General features: G+C 37.4%; 1 protein-coding gene across 31 annotated transcripts in view; it reads left to right on the forward strand.

Moving 5' to 3' along the window:
• LOC126991140 (sushi, von Willebrand factor type A, EGF and pentraxin domain-containing protein 1-like) overlaps positions 1–12,377 on the forward strand; it is a 189,801-nt gene that overhangs the window by 60,418 nt on the left and 117,006 nt on the right. For 18 of the 31 annotated variants that reach the window (XR_007745186.1, XR_007745191.1, XR_007745196.1 and 15 more), the window contains exon 1: positions 11,464–11,658. The exons of 9 other annotated variants lie outside the window; for them this stretch is intronic. Coding sequence is in view for 10 of the 22 variants with exons in the window: in XM_050849895.1 (XP_050705852.1) it covers positions 11,478–11,658 (181 nt within the window). In the remaining 12 variants the exon portion in view is untranslated. Of the gene's footprint in view, positions 1–1,032; positions 1,115–1,791; positions 1,894–11,463; positions 11,659–12,377 lie in introns of those variants that run through there. 4 more of the 31 variants (XM_050849891.1, XM_050849905.1, XM_050849888.1 and 1 more) reach the window with 3 other exon arrangements.

Genomic DNA, 12,377 nt, shown 5'->3' on the forward strand with positions numbered 1-12,377 from the left:
GGTGCCAGGTCAGGTGTGCCAGCGTTAGTTACACAGTTAGGAGCGATTCTAACACCCGCGTCATCGGGGGCCGCCGGACCTGAGCCCAGCCCCGTACAGACAGTTTTTCTTACGTTGTGTCACTAATTGTCGTTTGCAAGAGTCGCCACAACGCCCCACGCATTCACTGTCGATGGGGAAAGGCTTTCCTACACTGGCGTTAGCGTAGATGATGTAATATTGCAGAAAACAAGCTCAAATGTTCTCGGCAGGCGGAGCAGGGCGGGGCAGGGCAGTTTGACATTCACCTCGTAACAAAATTTTCGTCTTCACGGCTAAAATACATCTTTCCTGCACTGGTCTCATATATCCACGTGTGCACGGGCGTGGAAGGCTGTCGTGGGTGTACTGGCGTGCTCATCAGTGTCTTCCTTTTTTGAGAAAATAAGGATATATATGTTTCGTGGCGGGATGGGACAGTAACCTAGACCGTAACATATTTTTTCTTTTTCACGGCTAAAATACATCTTTCCTGCACTAATCTCATGTATCCACGTATGCACGGGCGTGGAAGGCTGTCGTGGGAATTGAACTCGGGCTCTCTCGTTTGTGAGCCGAGTGTGCTAACCACTGCACCACGAAGCCCCTGCTGGGTTGGGAGGGGGCGGTTTGCATATATGAACATTTTTGTGGTGTGTAGTGGGCTTGTGTAATAGTGGTTTAGGTCTGGTAATTCCTTGTATTTTACAGAAACCACTACATGCGGAGATGACCTGACCCGCCCCGCCCCACCTTCCTGACCTGCCTGCCCCCTGGCATAAATTGGTAAGAAATGCCTGCTGTTAATGGATATTCCAGTCCATAGCTATGTGGGGTGTGTTGTTATAAATACCCTTGACTTGCATCCCTGTACTGTAAGATTCAAAACAATTCTAACCTAACCTTGGGAGTAGGAGTTAGGTAGCATATTAGCTTTGCATACCAATTTTGAGACACTGACTGTTCATTTCTGATAAATATATGATGCCTGCTATTATTTATAAGGTTATAGTTTCCAGAAACCCCTGAATGACCGACTCTTCCATGCCTGAGATGACCCGCCCTGCCCTGCGTCATGACCTCCCGGCATACATTGGTAAGAAATGCATACCACTGTTGATGGTTACACAAGCCCATAGCTGTGTGGGCTTTGTTGTGTTCATGCATGTTACCCTTGAAACTGCTTTTAATACTAACCAGGTAGCAGACAGTGACGGGTGATTTGTTCTCATTTTCTTGCTTCATTTATACAGTGACGGGCCAGATTTGTGGCTTTACCGTGTAGCAGTGACGGGCCAGATTTGTGGCTTTACCGTGTGGCAGTGACAGGCCAGATTTGTGGCTTTACCGTGAAAAAAGAAAACTAACCTAATCTAACCCCGTCTGAGAATTTACTCTGAAAATTTCTCTTGTTCCATTTGTGCCTTGATTCCTTGGTACTACTTACATAGGAATACATAGGAAGAACAGACACCAGAAGACCTATCGGTCAATGGCGAGGATGTTCTGTACTACCGCTACTACTAGTCATCTACGTGGTAGGACAGGACAGAAAAGATGAAGGCTCCTCCCACCCTCTCCTCTCCGGCAACGTGCCGGCAGGAAATAGTTAGAAGAAAGAGAGAAATAACTACCCTTATTACTACTAACTTAACACCTAAGCTGTGAGGGAAAATGACTTCCTTACATAAGAACATAAGAACATAGAAATACTTATTCCTGCTTTGGTCAGTATATGATGCTCTTTATTATGGGGATGCTGCTATTTTACAGAAACCGTGCGCTGAATGGGTGACTTTTTAATGCTGGAGGTCCACTCCCTGACGCCCCGCCCTGCCCCGCCCCTCACATCACGACCTGCCCCGGCGTCAGTTGGTAAGTAATGCATAGTACTGTTAATGGTTATCCAGCACACAGCTAGGTGGGCAATATTGTTGTCATATATATTACCCATGAGCTGGTTCTGTTTAAAGCAAGAATTATTACCTCATAAAACCTAACGTGTGCCGCTGATGCAATACATTGTCCGAGGTGTGATCGGATCGCTAGGAAGTTTAGTGTTATTTAATTCTAACCTAACCTAATGAACAAGACCTAACATGACACCTGACTGACCTGTGTCTCTGCCAGAATACATTGGCTGTTATAAAACTTTTCGGGTTTTTTTCAGAAGTTTTCAATATTTTGTAAGCTGTTAGTTAGTATTAATGAAATGCCAGAATTTTCTCTTCACAACACTCCCACACGACAAACCGCGTGTAACGAAACACACGAGAAATTAATCCAGACAAGGAAAGGTTTGCCGGCGCCGGGGATCGAACCCGCGACCAGCGTAACGGGAGAGCTACTCCTTTACCAGTCGGCCAAAGAGGTACTTAACCCCCTGGCTAAGTGGGTTATGCGAGGCTCGCCCATCAGGCAAGTCGTGTCACTACATTAAGATACTAACATAATGTATTAAACCTCCTGTGAAACGTCGCTAATATGTATATTGTATACCACCGTCAGGGTAAGTGTCAGGAGGATTTTAAGTGTCTTCCACCAAATTGTCTGAGGTGGTGGGCACTTTTTTCCTTATATATATGATGAGTGTATTTACTCATGAGAATATTGTTTACATGAGTTAGTTTACTTTTTACAACTCTTAAGCTGAATTACAATTATTAGATTTAAAACCTCAATTCCACCAACAGTTATAAATACTGTTAATCTTATAGCTCAGTTCAAATTACAGCTACTCTTCCTCGCACTCGGTCTCCTCGCTTTGCGCGGTGCCAGCCGCACGAGCAGCCTCCCTCCACCACCTGTGGTGTCGCGACGGGCGGCCTCGTGAGCACAACACATGGCCCTCAGGGCGTCGACACTGCCGATTGAGTCACACGCCTGGTACACTTGTTGCCTCAGTGTCACGTCAGCAGCAGTATGGGGCGGAGGCCGATGCACAACTGCAGTACTGCTGGAGGATGAGGAGTCCGATGCCCTCTCGGCTCCAGTCGGTGATGGCAGCGGTGGGGCGGGTTTTATCGTAATACGTCAGACCGTCCAGCTGGCATATAGTGTCCTGGGCTTGGCGGAATTTCTACTGAAGCTGGTCGTCCCAGTACACGTGTCTTCCGGTTGGTTTCTTCAGTAACTCCCGGAAGGCGTTCATGATCGGCGCGGTGGCGGGAAGGGACGAGCTGGTTTATGAAGCCATACCACGATCTGATGTCCGTGATGGATGGCTTGCCCGGCATGTGGAAGCCCCTGACGTGGGCGTACGGGCGTGATCTTAAGTGTCTTCCTTTGTGAGAAAATAAGGATATATATTTTTCATGGCGGGCTTGGGGCAGATACTTAGCCCGTAACATAGTTTTCGTTTTCACGGCTAAAATAGATCTTTCCTGCACTAGTCTCATGTACCCACGTGTGCACGGGCGTGGAAGGCTAATGGGAGTAGGTGGAATTCGTAATTAGGTCATGTTCGATGTCGAAGAATGGGTAAATGGGGTCAGTAAATTGCGTGGTGATAATGAAATGGTGCGTCGTCTAACGGTAATGGAGGGGGGGATAATGGGTGTAGGTGAAACTCGAAAATGGATCATGTGAGGTGTCAAATACTGGAATAATGGGGTCAGTAAATTGCGTGGTGATAATTAAAGGGGGCGGGGGTTAATGGTAATTGGGGGGGGGGGGCTAATGTGAGTAGGTGAAACTCGAAAATAGGTCATGTGAGGTGTCAAATACTGGGTAAATGGGGTCAGTAAATTGCGTGGTGATAATCAGAGGGGGCGGGGGTGAATGGTAATGGGGGGGGGGGTGCCATTGGGTGTAGATGGAATTCGTAATTTGGTCATGTTCGGTGTCGAATAATGGGTAAATGGGGTCAGTAAATTGCGTGGTGAGAATTAAAGGGGCGGGGGTTAAGGGTAATGGGGTGGGGCTCATTGGGAGTAGGTGGAATTCGTAATTTGGTCATGTTCGGTGTCGAATAATGGGTAAATGGGGTCAGTAAAGTGCGTGGTGATAATTAAAGGGGTGGGGCTAATGTTAATGGAGGGGCTAATGGAGTACGTGAAACTCGAAAATGGGTCATATGAGGTGTCAAATACTGGGGTAATGGGGTCAGTAAATTGCATGGTGATCATCAGAGGGGGCCGGGGTGGATAGTACTGGCGGGGGCTAATGGGAGTAGGTGGAATTCGCAATTTGGTCATGTTCGGTGTCGAATAATGGGTAGATGGGGACAGTAAATTGCGTGGTGATAATTAAAGGGCGGGGTTAATGGTAATGGGGGCTAATGGGAGTATGTGGAATTCATAATTAGGTCATGTTCGGTGTCGAGTAATGGGTAAATGGGGTCAGTAAATTGTGTGGTGATAATTAAAGGGTGCGGGCACTTATGGTAATGGAGGGGGGCCCAATGGGTGCAAGTGAAACTCGTAAATTGGTCATGTTCGGTGTCGAATGATGGGTAAATGGGGTCAGTAAATTGCGTGGTGATAATTAAAAAGGCGGGGTTAATGGTAATGGGGGCCATTGGGAGTAGGTGGAATTCGTAATTAGGTCATGTTCGGTGACGAATAAGGGGTAAATAGGGTCAGTAAATTGCGTGCTGATAATTAAAAGGGGCGGGGGTTAACGGTAATGGGGGGGGGCTAATGGGAGTAGGTGTAATTCGTAATTACCACGGCCTGATCATGTGCTAGACTCATGATATGTATTCACCAAGGCCTGATCATGTACTAGACTCGTGATATGGATTCACCATGGCCCGATCACGTGCTAGACTCGTGGTATGAGTTCACCATGGCCTGATCATGTGCTGGACTCTTTTATTCTGTTGTAATCTGTTGTATTCTGTTGTATTCTCTTTTATTCTGTTGTATTCTGTTGTATTCTCTTTTATTCTGTTGTATTCTGTTGTATTCTGTTGTATTCTCTTTTATTCTGTTGTATTCTGTTGTATTCTCTTTTATTCTGTTGTATTCTGTTGTATTCTCTTTTATTCTGTTTTATTCTGTTGTATTCTCTTTTATTCTGTTGTATTCTCTTTTATTCTGTTGTATTCTGTTGTATTCTCTTTTATTCTGTTGTATTCTGTTGTATTATCTTTTATTCTGTTGTATTCTGTTGTATTCTCTTTTATTCTGTTGTATTATCTTTTATTCTGTTATATTCTGTTGTATTCTCTTTTATTCTGTTGTATTCTCTTTTATTCTGTTGTATTCTCTTTTATTCTGTTGTATTCTCTTTTATTGTGTTGTATTCTGTTGTATTATCATTTCTTCTGTTGTATTCTGTTGTATTCTGTTGTATTCTCTTTTATTCTGTTGTATTCTGTTGTATTCTCTTTTATTCTGTTGTATTCTGTTGTATTCTCTTTTATTCTGTTGTATTCTGTTGTATTCTCTTTTATTCTGTTTTATTCTGTTGTATTCTGTTGTATTCTCTTTTATTCTATGTTTTCTGTTGTATTCTCTTTTATTCTCTTTTATTCTGTTGTATTCTGTTGTATTCTCTTTTATTCTGTTGTATTCTCTTTTATTCTGTTGTATTCTCTTTTATTCTGTTGTATTCTGTTGTATTCTCTTTTATTCTGTTGTATTCTGTTGTATTCTGTTGTATTCTCTTTTATTCTGTTGTATTCTGTTGTATTCTCTTTTATTCTGTTTTATTCTGTTGTATTCTGTTGTATTCTCTTTTATTCTGTTGTATTCTGTTGTATTCTCTTTTATTCTGTTGTATTCTCTTTTATTCTGTTGTATTCTGTTCTATTCTGTTGTATTCTCTTTTATTCTGTTGTATTCTGTTTTATTCTGTTGTATTCTGTTGTATTCTGTTGTATTCTCTTTTATTCTGTTGTATTCTCTTTTATTCTGTTGTATTCTCTTTTATTCTGTTGTATTCTCTTTTATTCTGTTGTATTCTCTTTTATTCTGTTGTATTCTCTTTTATTCTGTTGTATTCTCTTTTATTCTGTTGTATTCTCTTTTATTCTGTTGTATTCTCTTTTATTCTGTTGTATTCTGTTGTATTCTCTTTTATTCTGTTGTATTCTCTTTTATTCTGTTGTATTCTGTTGTATTCTGTTGTATTCTCTTTTATTCTGTTGTATTCTCTTTTATTCTGTTGTATTCTGTTGTATTCTCTTTTATTCTGTTGTATTCTCTTTTATTCTGTTGTATTCTGTTGTATTCTCTTTTATTCTGTTGTATTCTCTTTTATTCTGTTGTATTCTGTTGTATTCTCTTTTATTCTGTTGTATTCTGTTGTATTCTCTTTTATTCTGTTGTATTCTGTTGTATTCTCTTTTATTCTGTTGTATTCTGTTGTATTCTCTTTTATTCTGTTGTATTCTGTTGTATTCTCTTATTCTGTTGTATTCTGTTGTATTCTCTTTTATTCTGTTGTATTCTGTTGTATTCTCTTTTATTCTGTTGTATTCTCTTTTATTCTGTTGTATTCTCTTTTATTCTGTTGTATTCTGTTGTATTCTCTTTTATTCTGTTGTATTCTGTTGTATTCTCTTATTCTGTTGTATTCTCTTTTATTCTGTTGTATTCTGTTGTATTATCTTTTATTCTGTTGTATTCTGTTGTATTCTCTTTTATTCTGTTGTATTCTGTTGTATTCTCTTTTATTCTGTTGTATTATCTTTTATTCTGTTGTATTCTGTTTTATTCTATTTTATTCTGTTGTATTCTCTTTTATTCTGTTGTATTCTGTTGTATTCTCTTTTATTCTGTTTTATTCTGTTGTATTCTCTTTTATTCTGTTGTATTCTGTTGTATTCTCTTTTATTCTGTTGTATTCTGTTGTATTCTCTTTTATTCTGTTGTATTCTGTTGTATTCTCTTATTCTGTTGTATTCTCTTTTATTCTGTTGTATTCTGTTGTATTCTCTTTTATTCTGTTGTATTCTGTTGTATTCTCTTTTATTCTGTTGTATTCTGTTGTATTCTCTTTTATTCTGTTGTATTCTCTTTTATTCTGTTGTATTCTGTTGTATTATCTTTTATTCTGTTGTATTCTGTTGTATTCTCTTTTATTCTGTTGTATTCTGTTGTATTCTCTTTTATTCTGTTGTATTCTCTTTTATTCTGTTGTATTCTGTTGTATTCTCTTTTATTCTGTTGTATTCTGTTGTATTCTGTTGTATTCTCTTTTATTCTGTTGTATTCTGTTGTATTATCTTTTATTCTGTTGTATTCTGTTGTATTCTCTTTTATTCTGTTGTATTCTCTTTTATTCTGTTGTATTCTGTTGTATTCTCTTTTATTCTGTTGTATTCTGTTGTATTCTCTTTTATTCTGTTGTATTATGTTGTATTCTGTTGTATTATCTTTTATTCTGTTGTATTCTGTTGTATTCTCTTTTATTCTGTTGTATTTTCTTTTATTCTGTTGTATTCTGTTGTATTCTCTTTTATTCTGTTGTATTCTGTTGTATTCTGTTGTATTATCTTTTATTCTGTTGTATTCTGTTGTATTCTCTTTTATTCTGTTGTATTCTGTTGTATTCTGTTGTATTCTGTTGTATTTTATTCTGTTGTATTCTCTTTTATTCTGTTGTATTCTCTTATTCTGTTGTATTCTGTTGTATTCTCTTTTATTCTGTTGTATTCTCTTTTATTCTGTTGTATTCTGTTGTATTCTCTTTTATTCTGTTGTATTCTGTTGTATTCTCTTTTATTCTGTTGTATTCTGTTGTATTCTCTTTTATTCTGTTGTATTCTCTTTTATTCTGTTGTATTCTGTTGTATTCTCTTTTATTCTGTTGTATTCTGTTGTATTCTCTTTTATTCTGTTGTATTCTGTTGTATTCTCTTTTATTCTGTTGTATTCTGTTGTATTCTCTTTTATTCTGTTGTATTCTGTTGTATTCTCTTTTATTCTGTTGTATTCTCTTTTATTCTGTTGTATTCTGTTGTATTCTCTTTTATTCTGTTGTATTCTGTTGTATTCTCTTATTCTGTTGTATTCTGTTGTATTCTCTTTTATTCTGTTGTATTCTGTTGTATTATCTTTTATTCTGTTGTATTCTGTTGTATTCTCTTTTATTCTGTTGTATTCTGTTGTATTCTCTTTTATTCTGTTGTATTCTGTTGTATTCTCTGTTGTATTCTGTTTTATTCTCTTTTATTCTGTTGTATTCTGTTGTATTCTCTTTTATTCTGTTGTATTCTGTTGTATTCTCTTTTATTCTGTTGTATTCTGTTGTATTCTCTTTTATTCTGTTGTATTCTGTTGTATTCTCTTTTCTGTTGTATTCTGTTGTATTCTCTTTTATTCTGTTGTATTCTGTTGTATTCTCTTATTCTGTTGTATTATCTTTTATTCTGTTGTATTCTGTTGTATTCTCTTTTATTCTGTTGTATTCTGTTGTATTATCTTTTATTCTGTTGTATTCTGTTGTATTCTCTTTTATTCTGTTGTATTCTGTTGTATTCTCTTATTCTGTTGTATTCTGTTGTATTCTCTTTTATTCTGTTGTATTCTGTTGTATTCTCTTTTATTCTGTTGTATTCTGTTGTATTATCTTTTATTCTGTTGTATTCTCTTTTATTCTGTTGTATTCTGTTGTATTCTCTTTTATTCTGTTGTATTCTGTTGTATTCTGTTGTATTCTCTTTTATTCTGTTGTATTCTGTTGTATTCTCTTTTATTCTGTTGTATTCTGTTGTATTCTCTTTTATTCTGTTGTATTCTGTTGTATTCTCTTTTATTCTGTTGTATTCTGTTGTATTCTCTTTTATTCTGTTGTATTCTCTTTTATTCTGTTGTATTCTGTTGTATTATCTTTTATTCTGTTGTATTCTCTTTTATTCTGTTGTATTCTGTTGTATTCTCTTTTATTCTGTTGTATTCTGTTGTATTATCTTTTATTCTGTTGTATTCTTTTATTCTGTTGTATTCTCTTTTATTCTGTTGTATTCTGTTGTATTATCTTTTATTCTGTTGTATTCTGTTTTATTATCTTTTATTCTGTTGTATTCTGTTGTATTATCTTTTATTCTGTTGTATTCTGTTGTATTCTCTTTTATTCTGTTGTATTCTGTTGTATTCTCTTTTATTCTGTTGTATTCTGTTGTATTCTCTTTTATTCTGTTGTATTCTGTTGTATTCTCTTTATTCTGTTGTATTCTTTTATTCTGTTGTATTCTGTTGTATTCTTTTATTCTGTTGTATTCTGTTGTATTCTCTTTATTCTGTTGTATTCTGTTGTATTTTTTATTCTGTTGTATTCTCTTTTATTCTGTTGTATTCTGTTGTATTCTCTTTTATTCTGTTGTATTCTCTTTTATTCTGTTGTATTCTCTTTTATTCTGTTGTATTCTGTTGTATTCTCTTTTATTCTGTTGTATTCTGTTGTATTATCTTTTATTCTGTTGTATTCTGTTGTATTATCTTTTATTCTGTTGTAATCTGTTGTATTATCTTTTATTCTGTTGTATTCTGTTGTATTCTCTTTTATTCTGTTGTATTCTGTTGTATTATCTTTTATTCTGTTGTATTCTGTTGTATTCTCTTTTATTCTGTTGTATTCTCTTTTTTTCTGTTGTATTCTGTTGTATTCTCTTTTATTCTGTTGTATTCTGTTGTATTCTCTTTTATTCTGTTGTATTCTCTTTTATTCTGTTGTATTCTGTTGTATTATCTTTTATTCTGTTGTATTATCTTTTATTCTGATGTATTCTGTTGTATTATCTTTTATTCTGTTGTATTCTGTTGTATTATCTTTTATTCTGTTGTATTCTGTTGTATTCTCTTTTATTCTGTTGTATTCTGTTGTATTCTCTTTTATTCTGTTGTATTCTCTTTTATTCTGTTGTATTCTGTTGTATTCTCTTTTATTCTGTTGTATTCTCTTTTATTCTGTTGTATTCTGTTGTATTATCTTTTATTCTGTTGTATTCTGTTGTATTCTCTTTTGTTCTGTTGTATTCTGTTGTATTATCTTTTATTCTGTTGTATTCTCTTTTATTCTGTTGTATTCTGTTGTATTATCTTTTATTCTGTTGTATTCTGTTGTATTCTCTTTTATTCTGTTGTATTCTGTTGTATTCTCTTTTATTCTGTTGTATTCTGTTGTATTCTCTTTTATTCTGTTGTATTCTGTTGTATTCTCTTTTATTCTGTTGTATTCTGTTGTATTCTCTTTTATTCTGTTGTATTCTGTTGTATTCTCTTTTATTCTGTTGTATTCTGTTGTATTCTCTTTTATTCTGTTGTATTCTGTTGTATTATCTTTTATTCTGTTGTATTCTCTTTTATTCTGTTGTATTCTGTTGTATAACTGATTTTCATGTTTTGGGGGGAATTTCACGCAAGTTTTCCAGGCCGATATTACCCTTAATATTGAGTGTAGCGTTATGCAGAGGCCAGAAATGAACTCCCCGTCTCGTTTTACCCAAGAAGAGTCACCGTTTTCATGAAAATAACCTTAAATAACATGAATATAGCTGATTTTCATGTTTTTGGAGTAATTTCACGCGAGCTTTCCGGGCCAATATCTTCCTTAATATTTAGTGTAGCGTTATGCCGAGGCCAGAATTGGATTCCTCGTCTCGTTTTACTAAAAAAAAAGTCACCGTTTGCATGAAAATAACATAAATATAGGTTATTTTCATGTTTTGGGGTGAATTTCACGCGAGCTTTCCGGGCCGATATCTCCCTTAATATTGAGTGTAGCGTTATGCCGAGGCCAGAAATGGATTCCTCGTCTTATTTTACCCATGAAGAGTCGCCGTTTGCATGAAAATAGCTTCAAATAACATAAATATAATTGATTTTCATGTTTTTTTGATAATTTCACGCTAGTTTTCCGTGCCGATATCTCCCTTAATATTTAGTGTAGCGTTATGCCGAGGCCAGAAATGGATTCCTCGTCTCGTTTCCTTCCCGTTAAGTCGCCTTTTGCAGGACATGGCCGCTTTTTATTTTATTTTTTTTATTTTTCTAGGGACCCAAAGTATAACACTTTCACCTCAAGTACGAGAGTCCAGTGCGGGACACCTGGCGATTTCTGAGCCCCACACTGCTTTTATCACCCAAATAACCGCCTTCACATATGATTATTGTTTAAAGGGTTAATTATTGGGGCTTCTTGGCATCAGGTATGGGTCAGAAAACGGCAAATGCGCGGCTCTGAGTACGATAATCTAGCATCGGTGCGCGGTAAAAAATCATAACACAACACAGCTGATCGTCCACGCAGTTCCTCCTTCACGACGTGTTTCGAGAGGTGTTTGCAGTGTTTTTGGCGGTAAGACAGTGTATTTTTACGTTCATGGTACAGAGGAAGGGTCAAACTACCACCAGGGTCATTGAATACCCCTGAAAATGCTTACAACGCCTACGGAAGCCTTGTCAAATACGTGTTTATAGGTGACGAGTTTTGACCCCGCGCCGTATCAGCTGTTCTTAAGAGGTCATAAAGGAGATGAATCGTGTTCCCGTGAGTGACTTTTAACGTTCATGGTACAGAGGAAGGGTCAAGCTACCACCAGGGTCATTATCTACCTCTGGAAATGTCCCCCACAACGCCTACGAAAGCCTTGTCAAATATGTGACTCATTGACCTCAAGCATCAACCGCCCCCAAAATCATGTTACCGTTGATGAGGTTTCAGGCCCTGCTGCTGCTCTGCTTCTAAAAGGTGAAAAAAAAGAGATTAATCGCTTTCCCGTGAGTGTTTTCTCCCCTTCATAGTACAGAGTTACGTCATGTGACGGACGAGTGTGTGACGTGGCAGCAGCAGTGTTTAAATGTGTTACGTGATCCCAGAGAGTGTTACACGTTGTGACATTAGTAGTATTCTGTTACCTGGATACATGATAGGGCTGTTACTGGCTGTGTTACGTCACTGTGTTAAGGTGACGGGCTGTGACGTGGGCTCTCAGGTGTTATGCAGTGTTAACAGTGCCACCGACAGCTCCATGTTCAGCAGGTGTTACGTGATGCAAGACAGATTAGTTACCCAGTGTTACAGTGTCTTGTTAACCACCTACCTGGTGTGACCCCCCTCCTGTGATGTGGGCTCAGCCAGGGTGTTTAATATGCAGTGCCACAGACAGTGTTATGTTACCAGGCAGTGTTCACAGTGGCATAGATTCGTGTGGTGCCAGAATCAGTGTGATGCCAGCCATTCGTGCCGGGGACGGCAAATGTATAGAATAACACCCATGTGACCCTAGGACCCTGTACAGAGGAATATTCGCACCGCTGTGATGTAGTACTCTTGTTAATTAAAGTTAATCTCACGTCAAGGCTGATGAGATGCTGGTTAACTCTTGCATAAAGGGTTTGGACAGTATAGGGATGAGCATGGAAGTCGTCGCAGGGGGGCGGGAGAGGGGGGGGGGCATGGTCGGGTGT

This window comes from Eriocheir sinensis, unplaced genomic scaffold, assembly GCF_024679095.1.
Source record: "Eriocheir sinensis breed Jianghai 21 unplaced genomic scaffold, ASM2467909v1 Scaffold246, whole genome shotgun sequence".
In the NCBI taxonomy this organism is placed as follows: Eukaryota; Metazoa; Arthropoda; class Malacostraca; order Decapoda; family Varunidae; genus Eriocheir; species Eriocheir sinensis.